Source organism: Palaemon carinicauda, chromosome 8 (genome assembly GCF_036898095.1).
Source record: "Palaemon carinicauda isolate YSFRI2023 chromosome 8, ASM3689809v2, whole genome shotgun sequence".
In the NCBI taxonomy this organism is placed as follows: Eukaryota; Metazoa; Arthropoda; class Malacostraca; order Decapoda; family Palaemonidae; genus Palaemon; species Palaemon carinicauda.
This window is the reverse complement of record NC_090732.1, coordinates 94,040,244-94,057,960: the sequence shown is the minus strand read 5'-3', so window position 1 is coordinate 94,057,960 and position 17,717 is coordinate 94,040,244. Positions and strand designations below refer to the sequence as shown.

The 17,717-nt window shown below is 39.8% G+C and overlaps 1 protein-coding gene across 1 annotated transcript in view; it reads left to right on the top strand.

The window, feature by feature from the left end:
- Faf2 (Fas-associated factor 2) overlaps positions 1 to 16,757 on the top strand; it is a 135,246-nt gene extending 118,489 nt beyond the window's left edge. Inside the window, exons 5-7 of the mRNA XM_068378761.1 lie at positions 162 to 431; positions 862 to 1,078; positions 16,581 to 16,757. Coding sequence (XP_068234862.1) covers positions 162 to 431; positions 862 to 1,078; positions 16,581 to 16,727 — 634 coding nt within the window. The 3' untranslated portion in view covers positions 16,728 to 16,757. The remainder of the gene's footprint in view (positions 1 to 161; positions 432 to 861; positions 1,079 to 16,580) is intronic.
- The last annotated feature ends 960 nt before the right edge of the window (positions 16,758 to 17,717 follow it).

Sequence of the window (17,717 nt, the reverse complement as noted above, 5' to 3'; positions counted from 1 at the left end):
TTGCATCTTTCAAGTTGCAACATATGGTAAATTTCTAAAGTACAGTACCTCTAATTTATAACAGGAAAATATTTTTATTAATCATTTTTGTTCTCTCTTTCCCACTTAAAACAAAAACTCGTTTGTTAGTCCTGTAATATTATCTATTTCTCTTTTAACAGGACTACTTTGTCAGATAATGGGGTGGTGGAATACATAAATAATAATTTGATATTATGGGGATGTTCCGTCACCACTGCCGAGGGTTATCGTGTTTCTCAAGCTTTAAGAGAAAATGCGTATCCTTTTTTGGCCCTTATTGTTTTAAGAGATGGTCGAATGACTGTCGTTGGCCGTTTAGAAGGACCAATTCCTCCAGAGCAGCTTACTTCTCAGCTCCAAATCCTTGTTAGGGATAATGAAGCTTTTCTTGTAGTAGCCAGAGCAGAAAGGTAAGAGTTTGTAAAGCTTAACTATAAGAAATTTTTGATATGAAACACTATCAAGTGTAATTTATAAATGTTTTAATTTTTCTATTTTTGTACAGTACGGTATTAATTATCATTTAGTATTAATTTCTGCTCATGATTATAATTATTGACTATAATTACTGTTAGATATTTTTCTTCACCTTTATTTTAAGTAAGTAAGATTATACAAAATCAAACATTTTTGTAATCCTTTTGACTCAAGGTATGAACAAGTAAGTTCCAAATACAAGATTAATAGGTGTTAATGTAGAACTTGAGTTTGACAGCCAACTCATTACTTGAAATTATTCCATTCTGTCGTCTTGAAAATTGTTGAATTATATGTACAACAGGTAGCTTAGCATGAGACAGTTCAATGTAACCCTCTCTCGTAAACATCTAAACATTTCAGACAAGAGAGAGAGCTTACAGCTGCTCTAAGATTGCAGCAAGATGAAGACTATCAAGAAAGTTTACGAGCTGACCAAGAAAAGGAGCGCAAAAAACAACAAGAAAGAGAGGAGGTTGAGCGCAAAGAGTTGGAGGAAAAACAGAAGGTTGAGGAACAGCAGAAACTGAAAGACAACATAAGACGATTGAAAATAGAAATGGTGGACAGAATTCCTGCTGTAAGTTACCATGGGGCTGTGTGCATTATAGTATTTTACTAACAGTCAAAAAGATATTTGTTTCTACCAGAATACAAACCTTTGTCCTTTAACGTAAGAATCGATTCAAGTGCTGCTGGAACTCGGCAGTTAAAAACATATAACGAAGTGTCGGCAATAGCTGGTAGATAGCGGCCGGCCCAGGGGGGAAGCCTAGCCCTTTTGCCAGTACAGTGAAGTCATTCTATTTTTGCTGCTGAATAACAGACGTGCTATTGGCTTCTCTTCTAATTGGGCTTTTAAAATTTTCTTTCTTTAACTCTTGGACACTTGTTTCCATTGATGATGCTGTACTATTTGTTTGGATTTAATCTCCCAAAGAGGAATAAACTTTTTCTTAAAACATTGTCATTAGGGGTGAACTCGAGTGGCCGGCTATTATTCCGCCCTTAAGTCAGAGTTCCTTGATTGTCCAGCCCCATACGAGTTCGGAAAGGAAATGTAATTGAGGGGAAAAAGTCCTCCTTCCCAAAAGGGGATTGTGATCTTTCTGTGTTTAATGTGTTCACTTACAAGCAATATGTCTCTGGAATAGTAGAGGTTTGGACTTTGATTTATCGTTATCTGATAAACGCGCTTATTCGCGCGCACAACCTTCTCTGACTAGATCGGAAAACCCTCCCTCACCAGATCTTGTCTGTGGTCAGCCCGATTCTGTTACACACACACACATACCAGCCTGCTCTCGCACTTGCATGCTTAATTTAGAGTCTGTTATGCACGTAACGGCATGCTTCCACAATAGCGCACACATTGTTATAATCTCACCCGATCCATGGATCCCTGTGCACCTCCTTTAGCCTGCTCTCTCCTAAGGGAGATATTTTCTTATGTCCCGAATGCATGAACGCAATTACACACATGTATTCAATGATTGCAAAGCTAGTGATGATGACAGGCACGCTTATTTGAAGCCCACGGCATCTGAGACGGACAAAGGATAGTTGATAAATAAGTGCTAGGCACAACTTCTACACTCATTCAGCCCAGATCATGACACTTACTGAACAGAAGGAAACTACTCCTGTATGAGTGTCTGTTCATACCTCTAAGTGCCCTCAGTCTAGTCATGTAGTCATTTGACTTTGTACACACTGCTGGTCAGAAAAAAACAGGGCCTCCTCCCTTCATTCTCCCCTATTGGACTATTAGTCCTTTAAGACCGACTTATAGGAGTTTCATGTAAGTCACACATGGAAGAGACAGTGTTGGCTAATCCTCACCGAGGATGAAGAAAGAGTCAGCGAGATTTTACGCTACTTTTTTCCTCCTTGGCTTTTTGTGATTGCGCACATATAGGGTAATAATATCACACATGATTGTGATTGCACTCTCCCACACCTGTTTGTTTGCCTATTAAAGCAATGCTAGGTGTTTGTGCACTTTTAAGAAAGCGCTATTTCACAGGTTCATGATCGCAAGCTACAACCTTAACTGCTCACCATTGGCTATGCACTGTCTGACCTGCTCGCAGTCACGTTGTAGTAGTTTGCAAACTGTGGCCAGGTGTAGCACACTCCACCATTCACTTCACAAAAAGATAAAATGGTGGAATATCTAGAAATCTGGGCAAAAGGTAAATAGTTAAGAGAACTGGGCACTGGAAACCACCCCTCATTTTTTTCTTTTTTTTTTAACACTGGGCAGGGGGACCCAGCTAGAACCTCAAATCTCCCCATTTTCATTTCTTGAGTTCCCCGTCTCTCTTCGCAATGCTATGCACGGAGTCGTAAATGAGAGGAGCAGTATACTTTCTAGGTAAGATATTTTTTAAGGTTAAGTAAACTTTACACACATTAGGAAAGAAAAGTTATATTAAAAGCATATAAAAATCTCTAAAATGGTGACTGAGAAGGGGACAGATCATGCACGGTAAAGAAACGCTTACTGTTTACAAAAATAAAAAAAGTATATTTAAACAATTGAGAAAAAATAGATTCCATGCTTGAGAAAATACAGGTCTTCAAATCCAGAAGAGACAAAAATCCCCATGCACAACCTCTTGAGGAATCCTTTATCTAAATATTTAATCTACATGTATAAATATAAGTAAAGACCAACATAAGTGTAAATATGTGGGCTAAATTCTAATGTAATTTGACAGGTTATTTCAGTTAGGATCAAAGGGATTGTCAAACTATGTCATGCTTCTGACCTATCTCTACTTACTCACCTTAACACCAGAAAGAGGCCCCTCCTCTTGATTGTAGAGTCTCACAGACAAAAAAAATATAAGATACAAAAATCCTTCATAGTACCATCCCTCCGGGTTCCATATGTAAAAACATATAATAGATTATATAATGTGGATGGAACTGTCTACAGCTTTGAACAATACTGCAGACAAAAGAAATGTGAACAGAATTTTAATCTTTTTGAGTGGAAGTTTAAAACAAAGTTGCCAATAGGGGAACACTCACTAAAAGCCACACAAGAGCAGATTTGTTCCAAGTAGTTTCTGATAACAAATATGTAGCCTCTTCCAGGCAGGTCTTAGTCACTCATAGTAAAGCAAAACTACGATTACTCCTTTAAATCCTTAATTCTAATTTTATTAGCAAGGCAATAAGTTTTGAAATATGTATCCTATATTCACTTAAAAGATCCACTTACTGTTTGTGCAGCATCCATGGTCTATAATATAACTGTCTGTGATAAGACTAGCTATATTGATGTTTCAAACACCTGGTTTACTTGGGGAAGGCAAAATTACATTTGTACACCTAATGTTACACATGCCCCCATAGGTTGCACATGTTAAACAACAGGAACTGTTAAGCTGCTTGATAACAAGTCTTGCTACCATGTCTGAGCCCTAAAGGGAGTAGGGCGCACTGCAAAAAAAAAAAAAAAAAAAAAAAAAAATGTTAAGGCACCAAAGTATAAGAATTTAACAAATACAAATTAAGACATAAAACTATTTAAAAAAAAAAAAAAATAAAAAATGCATGAATTTGAAATAATTTGTATTTTTTGTATCTATGTACAGTAATGCCTCACAACACGAAATTAGTTAATTCTAGAGTGGCTTTTGTAAAGTGATTTTTTCGTGTTGTGAGTCACATTTTACACGTAAATCGCCTAATTCGTTCCAAACGCTACAAAACACCACATTAAATCTTATAAAAAAGCTACAGTATAACCACAATGAAATACTCTACAGCCAAATACATTTGAACCATTCAATATACCTAAAGTAACTGATAATACCTGTAAGTTAAGTAGTTATTAGAACATAATGTAATAATGATTGGAAAATAATACAATACATACAGTATAGTACTGTACATATACAAAATATACAGTACCATATGTACTGTACTATTATAGTTCCCCTTTTGTAGACTACAGCTACATTTTCTAATGTGTAAACCCATTTTCTTCAACTTTTTTTTAATGGGTGACTATTTTTTTCCCAGCCTGGATGGCAAATCTCTCTTTTTTTACATGAAACTTTTTTCGCAGTCATAGAAATATTTATATCTCGTTTCGCAGCATGAAAATTTCGTAGGCAGATTCTTTCGTGAAGAGAGGTATGACTGTATTTTGTTTTTCAAAATACAGTCATACAGTCATTCGCAGTTGGTATGTGTATTTCTGCTCTTGTTGCGCTTTTTACCCCCTTTAATCTCATATATATGGGATAGATAATGAAATTGTGTGCAAGCGTACCAATTCTGAACCCTCAGCACAGTCCAATTACCTGCTGAATGCAGGGTGAGTACTCCAGTGCGACTAACTGGGCTTTAGCGTTAAATCCCCATCCATAGAAGCATTGGAGATAGAGATTGCCAAGATACATCTCCTACAGTATGTAGAAAATTACAGATTATCACCAATCGATATTGTCTAAAAGCACCAAACCGTCATTGAAGCATTTTTCTTCTAGGCAACCACCTTTGGATCCAGAGTCTCCTGAAGATGTTGCGTACTCAAATGTGACAGAGGACCCTTGTTCATCCTTTTTGTAGGGATTCAAAAGAAGGGAAAGCTTAGACTCTATAAAGGAAGCCAAGAGATCGGCTGACGACTATAGGTCCTTTTGTAGGAGAGATCCTGGTGATCCTTCTTTTCCTCGTTCACCACATAGTAGGCAGAGGAGATCCTCAGCAAAGGGGAAAGTTTTGCCCATGAGACCTTTTATTTCCCCAAATATGGAAATTGTAGATAAGTATTTAACCCCCAACCCTCTTTGGATATAATACAGTATTCAAACAAGAAGACGGGAGGCAGTACAATTCCTCTTCAGAGAGGAGGGGCCTCTTCTGGGATGAGTACTCTCCCGACTCCGTAGGGCGGTTAGCACAAGCAACCGGTCCGTATTTCACAGAGTCTGAGGAAGTGGAGTCAGAATTTTCCTTTCTACAGGTCCTGTCCCTGATCAGGAGGGTTAACAACCTTGGCAAAGACCCTAGATATCCTATTGAAGGCAGGAAAGTGACAACAGACAGACTGTGCTGTGCTCCCAGGGTTCAAGACAGTGACTAGAACTCCCCCTGTCAGAGCTAGCTAAGGAAGTATTTGACAAGGTTGATACATGTCACGTTCAGCGATTATACACAGCGTATATTATGTAATAGCAAAACCATAGCAGCAAATGGAAAAAATAGCCAGCATACATTAACGATTACTATATTTAGGATTTATCGTAAGTATTTACAATATTTACAAGGTCCACAGAATACAGTACTGTATATCAAATACAGCTGTTAGTTCGATCAGGATTGCACCACCTTTTTGAGGAACAAAAACAAACCAATGAACAACTGTATGTGATATAAACAAGATTTGGATAAAACTGATGTTCCATTTAACTGTATCCAATGATAATGCATCTAATATTCACATATTATTATTGAACTATGAGATAAAAACAGTGAATATTAATCTTTTCCATTGTTTTCGTTTGTAAGTTGATGGCACTTCTGTAACGTCTATGTTTTCTAAATCAGCTGATTATGACAAACTTCTGAACTGAAGGATCTTATTTTTACTTCCTAAAAGAAACAATAAATGCTTCAACTATCATTTTATCATATTATGATACTGCTATTTAAGATACTTTTCTCCCATATTTTATAAACTGTTGAGTATTGGTATATCAAAGTTAAATTTTCAATTTGTTAGTGGGTTTAACACCCGAACTGACTACTCTAGCTTTTCATTTTTTTTTTTTATTTTTATTACATTAATTTGATCGGTAATTTGCAACAAAGATTATTATTAGTTATTGAATTATAAAGTATTTTAATTTGTGAATTATAATTATAAATTGTTTGTTCATGTTTCATACAGCAACTAACTCTGTTTTCTTAATATTGTAGTATTGTTTTCTTTTATTTATTAGGGGACACTACTGTATTGAAAATATCGTATTGGGATTTTAATTTTTCGGTTTTGCTATTCACAGAAATAAGATATACTTTATAACGGTCGCGCTTTAGTTACTATTACCTTAATATTAATAAAAAATGTTTTTGTTCTGCCACCAAATACAAACCTTTCGGCTCTTTACTAAACTTATTGAGAGATATTTCAGAGAATGCTGAAACTAACTGTAAAACTTTTAGCGAGGTGATACTCTCTGGTAGTTAGTCGGGAGTTAGCAAGGGTTAGACCAACCACCCCATTCACAAATGCAGTAGCCAGCACAAACCACTTTTTATTTCAGCTCATAAGAGAACACACGTTGTCAGTTCTCCTCCGCTTGACTTGATTTATAAAACATATTGGCCTTAAGTTTTAAAACTTTCCCTTTTTTCTTAGAGTGTAAGAGTGTGTGCATTCCTTTTTGAGACTGCGGGTTTCTCCAGGCAGGGAAAGGTGCTGATGCCGCACCTTTGTGTCTGTGCTGGAAACTGATCCTCATGTCCATTGTCCTGCGTAGAGGGTACTCACATGTATGGATGAATCTCCTTGTGTCCATTGTCCAGTGTACGGAGGAGTCTACATGTAACGTGTGTAGGAAGTAGCTTTCCTCTAAGTGGTAGCGAGTTAATAGATGCTGGAAGAAGGCAAAGATGGACTCTTTACCTTCGGGTTCATCATTGAAGTCAAAGAAAATCTGCCATCGTACTCCGGCAGCTCGATCCCGTTACTCTGACTCTGCCCGGTCTATCTCCTCCTGGGATCAATCGGGTAAGGGTGGAGACACCGTGACTCTTGGACAATCATGTGGGGCTTAAGTCCTGCTTGTGTCCCCTTGAGAAGCAGCTCAGACCTCCTCCGCAAGGGAGTTTCTTTCCACTGATGCGCTATGTTAGCTGTTGTCCTCATTGGGGCTACCAGGATTTGTTTTGTCGTTATACTGTATTCATTTTTATCTGGATTTTGACACACAAATGTCCCTTGTTCTGGATACCTTTCACCAGCTGTTGTGGGACCATCTTTCCCTTCACGGAATGATCCTCCCTCATTGGCAACAGGTGTCAATCGTCCTAACCTCCCGTTGGAAAGGAAACTTTTACCTGAGTGGTCACCTCCCAGAGGTTTCCTTAAACAGGAACAAGACTCTTCTGTACCACGTTCCAGCAATTCGGAGTGTAGATTTTCAGAGCTTGACAACGGGGGACTTAGGCAGTTGTTTACAGCTCCCGTCCCCTGTCGTGGTGTCCATAGGAAACATCAAAATACTTGTCGCTTTGAGAGGCCAAGTTCCACCCTGGAGCATGGGTCTTCTACCTCTTAAGGGGTAGAACCCTATGTGTTGTCTTCTTGTCATCATCCTTCTCCCCCTCAGCAAACTAATACATCTTCATGTGCAAGAGAGCTGGACGTTAGGCAACACTCCCTTAAAGGGAAGGAGGAGTACAGTAATACCTTGAAATACGAGCTTAGTACGTTCCACGACCCGAGCTTGTATGTCAATTGGCTCGTATATCAGATCAACTTTTCCGATATAAAATAATTAAAAAAATTAATCCGTCCCTACCCTCTGAAAAAAACACCTAAAAACAGTATATTACAGTGGAAAAACATGTTTTTAATTGTTTTAATTTACAACATATGCTCACAAAATAACAGATACCTATGTACTGGTTATGATCTGCAATAAAATGTGACATTATTATGGAGTTATTACCTTGGAGACAGACAGTAAAGGCTAACGGCGGTATGTGCAGAGGAAGAGGGAGAGAGAAAGGGGAGGAGAGACTTAACGGCAACACGTTCGGTACGCTAAACTTTTGTAACACTACGTAACATAATTTAAACTGAAATTAGCTTACTGTACACACACTTAAGAATATATGTTAATCTTACGTTACACTAAACTTAATTCTAATTTTGTTTTCATTTTCATTGTTTTACTTTTCTTCTTCCGGCTTGGCTCTTTTTGCCTCGCTTTTTGACTTGCTTTCACCTTCACTTTTTGCCGGCCTTTTTAAAAGGAAACCTATCTAGGGAGGTTTGCTTTGGTCTCCCCTTTAAAATGTTATGAAAATTACCTAAACAAGTGTCGTCACAAAAGGCTAACGCACGACCACACACCAACTTGTCTAGGTGCCTCTTTCCCATAATATTGGAAAACTCCTGCCACTTCGCTAACATGTCTTTGATTTCCTTCATAGAAAGGCGGTCCTTCTCTTCCACCTCCTCCTCGCTACTGAGCTCCTGCAACACTTACGAATATTGCATCTCTTGGAGCTCGATCAACTCCGGTGTCGTGAGCTCTTCCTGATGCTCCTCGACATGGTCGCTCACGTCTGCCTCATCTACCTCCATCCCCAGGGACTTTCCAAGAGACACGATTTCATCCACCACAATAGGTTTGGGTTCATCAGGGTCTGTCGTATTGAACCCTTCAAAGTCCCTTTCGGCGACGGAAGCAGGCCGCAATTTCTTCCATGCTGAAATGAGAGTTCTTCGTGTGACACCCTGCTATGCATCGTCAATAATTTTTAAATAATAGACGATATTGAAATTTCCTTCCAAAATTCACGAAGGGTGAGATTGGTGTTGTCTGTGACATCGAAGCATTTCTTGAACAAATGCTTCGTGTACAGTTTTTTAAAGTTGGAAATTACTTGTTGATCCATGGGCTGGAGGAGTGGCGTGGTGTTGGGCAGGAGATAAAGGACCTTGATGAACTTTTACTCATCAAGAATGTTCTCTTCGAGACCAGGAGGGTGACCAGGGGCATTGTCGAAGACCAGGAGACATTTCATTGGCAAGCTTTATCTCGGCCAAATATTTTTTGACTGCAGGACCGAAGCACAGATTAACCCATTCTGTGAAGAAATTCCGCGTAACCCAAGCCTTAGCATTAGCGCGCCACATCACTTGCAGTTTTTCTTTCAAGATTCTTTGGCTCTTGAAAGCACGTGGGTTTTCTGAGTGGTACTGTACACCAGCAGTGGCTTAACCTTACAGTCACCGCTGGCATTGGCACTCAAGGCTAGAGTTAACCAGTTCTTCATGGGTTTATGGCCCGGTAGTCTCTTCTCCTCTGCCGTGATGAATGTCCTCCTGGGCCTCCTCTTCCAGAAAAGGCCAGTTTCATCGTAGATGAACACTTGTTGTGGGATGTATTCTTGTTCTGCAATAACTGAGGCAAAGGTTTTGATGTAGTCCACCGTAGCTTTCGAGTCGGAACATGCTGCTTCCCCATCCCTCACAACTGAGAGTATCCTAGTCCGTTTTTATAAATTATCCAACCAACCACAAGTGGCTCTGAAGGTTTCCGCTGGTGTCGAAGTCTCCCATCTCTGAGCTGTTTGCTTTCCTTTCAGGTCATCGTAGATTCCGCTAGCCTTTTCACAGATGATCGTCTTGGTCACGCTATCTCCCACCAACTGTTTCTCCTTTATCCATATTAAAAGAAGCCTCTCCATCTCGTCATGAATATCACTGTGCACCTTGGAAAGTCTTTGGAAGGCTTTGTGCTTTTTATAGCATCCTTCTGATTGAGGATGGTACATATTGTTGATGTACTCCTCTCATATTGGCGAGCCAGCTCAGTCACTTGTACACCACTCTCATGTTTTTTGATTATTTCATGGTTTATCTCGATTGTCATCATACGCTTTTTCTTTTCACTACCCTTGTTTGGACTGGCTTGCTTTGGACCCATCGCTTGTTCACTTAATTCTGTACTGTTTGACACAAAAAACATGTAAAAAATGCAAACACTAAGGCCGATGCTCGGAGATAATTTTACACGACGGAGATCCGACATGAAAGAGCGAGCGATGCTGTCCTCTGAGCAGCCTCCCGTACACTAGGCCACCTAGCTGCCGCATAGGGAATAGTCTCGTATCCTCGTATCTCATGGCAAAAATTTGCTCGAAACTTTCCTCATATCTCAAATTTCTCATATGTTGGGACACTCGTATGTCGAGGTATTACTGTACAGTTTGTCAGACTTCCATCAGAGTGTTTGGGCTGAAAAACTCACCAATTTAGAATGGAGAGTCGAGTCTATTGCGTACCCTCTCACCCAGAGAAGTGAGTGAGTGAATGAGTTCAGATCGCACTACCATCTACGCGCCAACCTCATCACTCAACTTCACTGGGAGTTTAGTGTGCGCCCACAGCTACACCCCAAAAAACATTTCACACCAACTCTTAACAGAGCTTACCGCACTCATCCAACTACATGCCATTTTCACCCACCAACTTTGGATGGGGTTCACCACGTGCTCCCACTTATGCGGCAAACCTAACACGCCAACCCCAGACGGAGTTCAGCTCGCACGCACCATTCTACATGTCAAACACCTTTGCAAACCGGGACTTGTCATCTAGCATGCAAGTATAGGTAGGCCAGCACCAGCCTCTTTATAGAGAACTCCGTAGTCTGGCTTCGTCTTCTCACTTTTACTAGATGTAAACCATGTGTGCTTTGGCGTGCTATGCGGGAGAAAGAAAACATACATAGACACTCAAGTTATCTGCGGACGCGCAAAGTTCCTCTCGTATACTGTTGTCTCGCAGCGCTCCCCGATCCGGCTTGCACCTGAACAGCGATCTCAGTATTCGCACTCCCCTCCTCATCGGAGAGGCTTGTGCAGTGCTTGCCATATGGATGCACTCCTCATCCTGGTTCCAAGACTTTGTCCTGGCAGTAAAGCAGGTGGTCTTAGAACCAGCTCAAACTCCCTTGGTGGCACCTAGAAGCACTCCTAGAATTCCTTTGGAAGTCTCGAGTTCCTCAATGAAGAGTTCTCCTCCATCTTACCCAAGACAGGGTCAGCAAGTGGATACTCCTCCTCCCGGGAACTCAAAACACCCAAGGGCCAGTAGAGGGTCAAGATCTCTGAGGGAGGTCTCTTAAACAGAGAACTTTAAACTGGTTCCGATTAACCTGGATCCTATAGTTCCGAGTTCTTTGTCCACTAAGGTGCCTGCCCTTCCTTCCACTCCTGTGGAGGAGACTAGACCAAAGGAAGGAGTGAGAAAGGACACTACCTCGCTTCTCGCAGAGTTTACCATCCACCCTCTAGAATGAAAGGATGCTAAGATGATCCCCAAGAACTGGACTTTAACTATAGACCAACAAAATTACGGGGAAACATTCCACAGGTTACAGGCCTCCTCCCATACAACCAGAGCATGGAGCGGCCTTTCTTTGAGGTTTAATTCCACTTTTTGTAAACCTGTTGTCGATTTAGGCAGCCCTAGGCTCCTGTAGATGTGAGCTCGGGAGAGGAAGAGCCTTTTGATGACGGATCGGACCACTGAGGGCATGCTGCCTATCACCAGCCCTAAGATCACATAAGGAAAATCATTACTAGTGGGAGCTGGACCCAATTCTAACAAAGAGAAAGGACACAGTCCTTGATCTCTTTTATGATATTCCTAGACCAAACAAGGCTAAGGTAGCTTTACCTTGGTCAAGGGGGCTAGGGATGCCAGAAAGAGAACTTATGCACAGGTGGCAGGAGAATCACGATCTTTGAGGTCGGTAAATTGGTCTCGTCCACTTCTTCCACCTTACGTCAGGCAGAGGAAGTACAGTAATGCCTCATAACACAAAATTAATTCGTTCTGAAGTGGCTTTTGTAACGTTATTTTTTCGTGTTGTGAGTCACATTTTGCATGTAAATCGCCTAATTTGTTTCAAACCCTACAAAACACCACATTAAATCTTTTAATAAAGCTACAGTATAACCACACTGAAATACTGTACAGCCAAATACATTTGAACCATTCAATATACCTAAACTAACTGTTAATACCTGTAAATTAAGTAGTTATTTGAACATATGTAATGATAAATGGAAAGTAATACAATACATACTATACAATACTGTACAGTGGTACCTCTACATACGAATTTAATCCGTTCCAGAACCAACTTCGGATGTAGAAAATGTTCGGATGTAGAAACGAGTTTTCCCATAAGAATACATTGAAATAGGATTAATCCGTGGTTGAGCCCAAAAACCTATGATAACTTCTTAATAAACTACTACACATAATTTTCCCATGAGAATAATGAACACTAAATTAGATAATAGACATGTAAATAAGAAGAATAGATATGTAAATAAGAAGAATTAGCAAAAAATGATAAATAAGAAACGGGTTTTTAGCGTCACTTTACCTTAGAAACTCTAGCACAGGTGTTGTTGGTCTTGCTACGCAGAGAGGAGACGGACGGGCGGCGAGGAGGTAGAGAGGTTAACTACGATAAACGTACACTACCGTAACTTATTCTAACTTACACTAAGTGAACTTTAACATAACTTAGCTTATTTTTTTTTTTTTTTATTTTGTATTTTTTTTTTTTACATTTTCTTTTTGATGATTACGTAATTTTAATCACTTTCACTCTCTACACTTAAAATTGACTGAATTTCTTCAGCTTCACTCTTTGCCGTTTTCTTCGAATCACTTACATCCTCTTCATCACGAGTTCGCTTCGTAGTTTTTTTAAAGAAATTATCGATAGATAATTGCTTGGTACGGCTTTTCAGAATGTTTCGAAAGTGAGTTAGGCAAACATCATCGAACTGCGAAACTACACGACAATCCTGCAATTTTTTTGGGTGGTATTTGTCGATGAAGTCGACCACGTCTTGATATTTTCCTAACACTTCTTTTATATGCGCCGAACCTAACACATGTTCTACCTCCTCGCTCCCTTCCTCGTCATCACTCATGTGCTCAGACATAGCATGAAGTTCCTTGAGCTCATCCGTGGTAAGTTTGTTGTGATGTTCGGCGACGAGTTCCGTAACGTCATGTGCGTCGACCTCCAGACCCATGGACTTGCCAAGGGAGACGATTTCCTCTACGGCTTCCGCTGCACCCACCACGGGATCAGGTTTGGGGTCAAAACCTTCGAAATCTCGGGAAGAAACTACATCAGGCCACAGCTTCTTCCAGGCAGAATTGAGGGTCCGTCGAGTTAATCCCACCCAAGCCTGATCTATGATCTTCAAGCAGTGCACGATGTTGAAGTGGCTCCTCCAAAATTCACGCAAAGTTAAGTTGGTGCTTTGCGTGACATTAAAGCACTGCTTAAATAAGTGCTTGGTGTACAGCTTCTTAAAATTAGAGATGACTTGCTGGTCCATGGGCTGGAGGATAGAGGTGGTATTCGGTGGAAGATACAGCACCTTTATGAACTTAAATTCATCGAAGATATCTTCTTCAAGTCCGGGGGGGGGGGGTGCATTGTCAAGGCAAAGCAGGCACTTTAAAGGCAATTTCTGTTCATGAAGATACTTCTTCACAGAAGGGCCGAAAACTTTGTTAACCCATTGCACAAAGAATTGCCTAGTGACCCAGGCCTTCGAGTTGGATCGCCAGAAAACATGAAGCTGGTCCTTATCAACGTTGTGTGCCGTAAAGGCCCTAGGGTTCTCGGAATGGTAAACCAGTAAGGGCTTGACTTTAAACTCCCTGCTACCGTTGGCACATAGGGCAAGAATCAACCGATCCTTCATTGGCTTATGCCCAGGCAATTTCTTCTCTTCGGCGGTGATGTAGGTTCGACTGGGCATCTTCTTCCAAAACAGCCCGGTTTCATCACAATTAAACACTTGCTGCTCTACGTAGCCTTCTTCCTGCACGATCCTTTCGAAGTTCTTGACAAAGTCAGCTGCAGCCTTTGTGTCCGCACTAGCAGCCTCTCCGTGGCGAACATCTGAATGAATCCCGGACCGTTTCTTAAATTTCTCGAACCAGCCACGAGATGCCTTGAAATCATCAGAGGAAGGCTCGGTTGAACTCTCCCCAGCATCACCCCCAGAGCTCTCCTCCTTCAAGTTCGTAAAGATGGCGTGCGCTTTCTCGCAGATGACGGTCTCGGTGATGGTGTTGCCAACGATCTCTCTGTCCTTGATCCACACTAGCAGAAATCGTTCCATCTCTTCTACGATAGGGCTACGGCGTTTTGAAATTATGGCGATCCCCTTAGAAGGTTTCACTGCTTTAATAGCTTCCTTCTGTTTAAGGATTGTCGAGATCGTCGACATATTACGGCCATACTGTTTAGCAAGTTCACTTACGCGGACGCCACGCTCATGTTTTTCAATAATTTCCTGCTTAACGTCGAAAGAAAGCATTTCCTTCTTCCTTTTCTCACCACTACCACTACCACTTGCAAAACTAAGCCTTTTAGGACCCATACTTTACGTAAATTACAGTTAATGGATGCACGTAAAAAATCACGATTAAAACAGAGTTAATAGCAGAACGCACAGGGCAGAACCGCAAGAAGCCGACGAGAACAGAGGACTGACCCAAGCCGCGCTAATTGAGGGTCCCTCCGAGGTTGAAGTGCTGCCTTCTATCGGCGGAAATAAAAAACACTTCAGGCGCTATGAGTACCGACTACGCGTACGAGTATTGTTTACTTCGGGTGTCGAAAAAAACATTCGGGTGTAGAGTAGGAACGTGTTCGAATTGTACTTCGCGTGTAGAAAAATTCGGATACAACCGGTACGACGAAAATTGCTTACTTCGTGTGTCGAAATAAAATTCGGGTGTAGAGTAAAAAATTTGCTCGAATTTTACTTCGGATGTTGGAAAATTCGGATGTAGATACGTTCGTGTGTAGAGGTTCCACTGTATTAAACTTTGTATTGGGAAACAAGTGAACTTTGTGAGCTCGTAGGAATGTATCTCACTGTTTACAACGTAAGTAAATGGAAAAATCTGATTTGAAGAATAAATTCTTGCTTAATGAACGTTTATTCAGGAATGGAACTCATCCGTATAACCGGGCAACGGTGTATATGAATAATTATTTACTTTTATGTGTGTGCATTAAATGTTTAAAATAGGCTTATGTTTAAAACAAGGTACAACTGTATCCTTTATGGAAACTTGAATACAGTAGCCTTTGGTCTGATTTTTTTCTAAAAAATATTTTGTCTGTTTTTAAAAAAATAGGGCGTGATAGATAACAATTACTGTATTAAAAAAATAGGATTTTAGAAATGGCATTTCACCATAGAACCTAAGCTAAGCTGATTACTCATTAAAAGTTTTAGCAAGTAATGTATAGCAAAAAGTTGATCCAAGTCTGTTAGGTGTTTTTTTAATACTAGTATTAAAATATCCATCATGAAGGGAAATCAAAATGCCCAAAAATGATGGCTTGATTATGCTCCAAATCCAGTGAACTTGATATATAAATGAAATTTTTATACATTCCAAAAGTAAAGTGGCATGATGTTTATCTTTAAAAAGAACAAAGGTGTTGTCAACATATGGTCTTTAATATGGGTATGAGAGATATGGTAAATCTGGTTACCTTGGTCAAAGGGGATAATCTAAAGTGTTAGTAATATGTTTAAATAATGGCTTTTCTTTGTGAATTTTTCAGTAAACAAAAGTGAAGACTTCTATATTCCAAAATCAAGCCAAACATGGAATGTTATTAGAGTTTATAAACAGACTGAATTTCTCTAGAATATTTGATTTTAAAAATGGTTGGTGTTTTCATCACTTTTTATCACTTACCCACCTTCTAAGGAATGTGATAGCCAGCAATTTGACTCACATGTATGAAACTTCAAAATAAATCTTGATAATATGATTTGTTTTGATACCTGCCAGTCACGTATTTCCTGTCCTACTCCCCCTTCTCAGTGTTTGAAAGAGATTTGATGGAGCTTTAGAGGTCTCCCATAACTCCAGTGATATGATGCACTAAGATTGCTTGCTCTGGGGTGGCTGGCAGGTGCAAAATGTCCCTTTCCAGATAGAGAGATGCCCTAAGGGGTGGGATGTAGGTGAGAGAAAGTAAAATTTTGATTTTGTTTCAAGATTTAGAAGCTTGTACTTCAAGAATATTAGCAATTTAATTCACATGCAAGTATTGAAATAAATCTTATTAGAATTCTGTTTTTAAGGAATTAGCAGGTCTTTCCACAAATAATCAAACTCATAAATGTTATGAACCAACTGTTTTGACCATTGTGTTTGTGTATGTAGTATACTGTAGCTGTGAAAGATACATTTGTAAGAAATGGGATCGTCATACAATTAAGTTATTATCTTTTTACAGGAACCAGATGAGAGTAGCGAAGGAGTAGTGCATATTGTTGTGAAATTACCGCAAGGGACTCGTTTAGAGCGGCGGTTCTGTGAAACAGATAGTCTTTCATCATTGTATTATTATATCTTCTGCCATCCAGACTCTCCAGATAGGTAAGTTTTAAGGGTTTCATAAGCATGTCACAAATTATTTTTAATAATATTTCAAGTCCATTTAAACTCAAGAGATTAGGATTATTTTTTTTCTGTAATAGCTGTAAATACTTATTAGACAGTAACTTTCAAAACCATGTCAAGTATCGTGTGCATTTGCTTCAAATTTGGTTCTATCGATCATGACACTTTCCCCTTTTGTGGGGTAGTCAACATAAAAAAGAACAAAAGAGGAATTTTCTTTTCATCGTTCCTCCCTACTTGAAGAGGGACTCAGCTGAGTTTGGTTGGTACATAAGGTCTTCAACTTATATTCAGAGATACAAACACAAATCCAAGTGAAATCATAACTCAAGATATTGTAGTAAATTTTTTTATACTGTAGTAAGATAAAGAAATAATTTAAAACAATATTATATAATTTATTACAGAAAGCAAAATGACATTTGCACTAACCTGATATTCATTTCATTTGAAATGGGTATTTGTTGACTTTTGTTGCTGGAAATTGTATACCTAAGCCAAAATGTAATACAATTCGACTTACAAACAGCCTCTTGGAAATTATTGTTTGTAAGTTGAGGACCTTCTGTACTGCTAGTATGCCACAGCCCACCCTCCCCTGTTATTCACCACAAGTGAAACTTCATATGCAGACTCCCCTACTGCTGCTACCTCAGCGGCCCGAGGTAGCAGCAGGCCTATTGGAACGGCATCACAATTACTTGCCATTAATTCCTATTTCTAGCATACTCTTTTGCCTCTCTCACATCTATCCTCCTGTCACCTAGGGCTTTTTCACTCCATCCACCCAAACCTTGGCCTTCCTCTTGTACTTCTCCCATCAACTCTTGCATTCATCACCTTCAACAGAATGCCATTTTCCATCCTCTCTGTATGACCAAACCACCTCAACACATTCGTATCGACTCTAGCGGCTATTTTATTTCTCACAGCCATTCTTACACTCAATACTTCATTTCTAACCCTATCC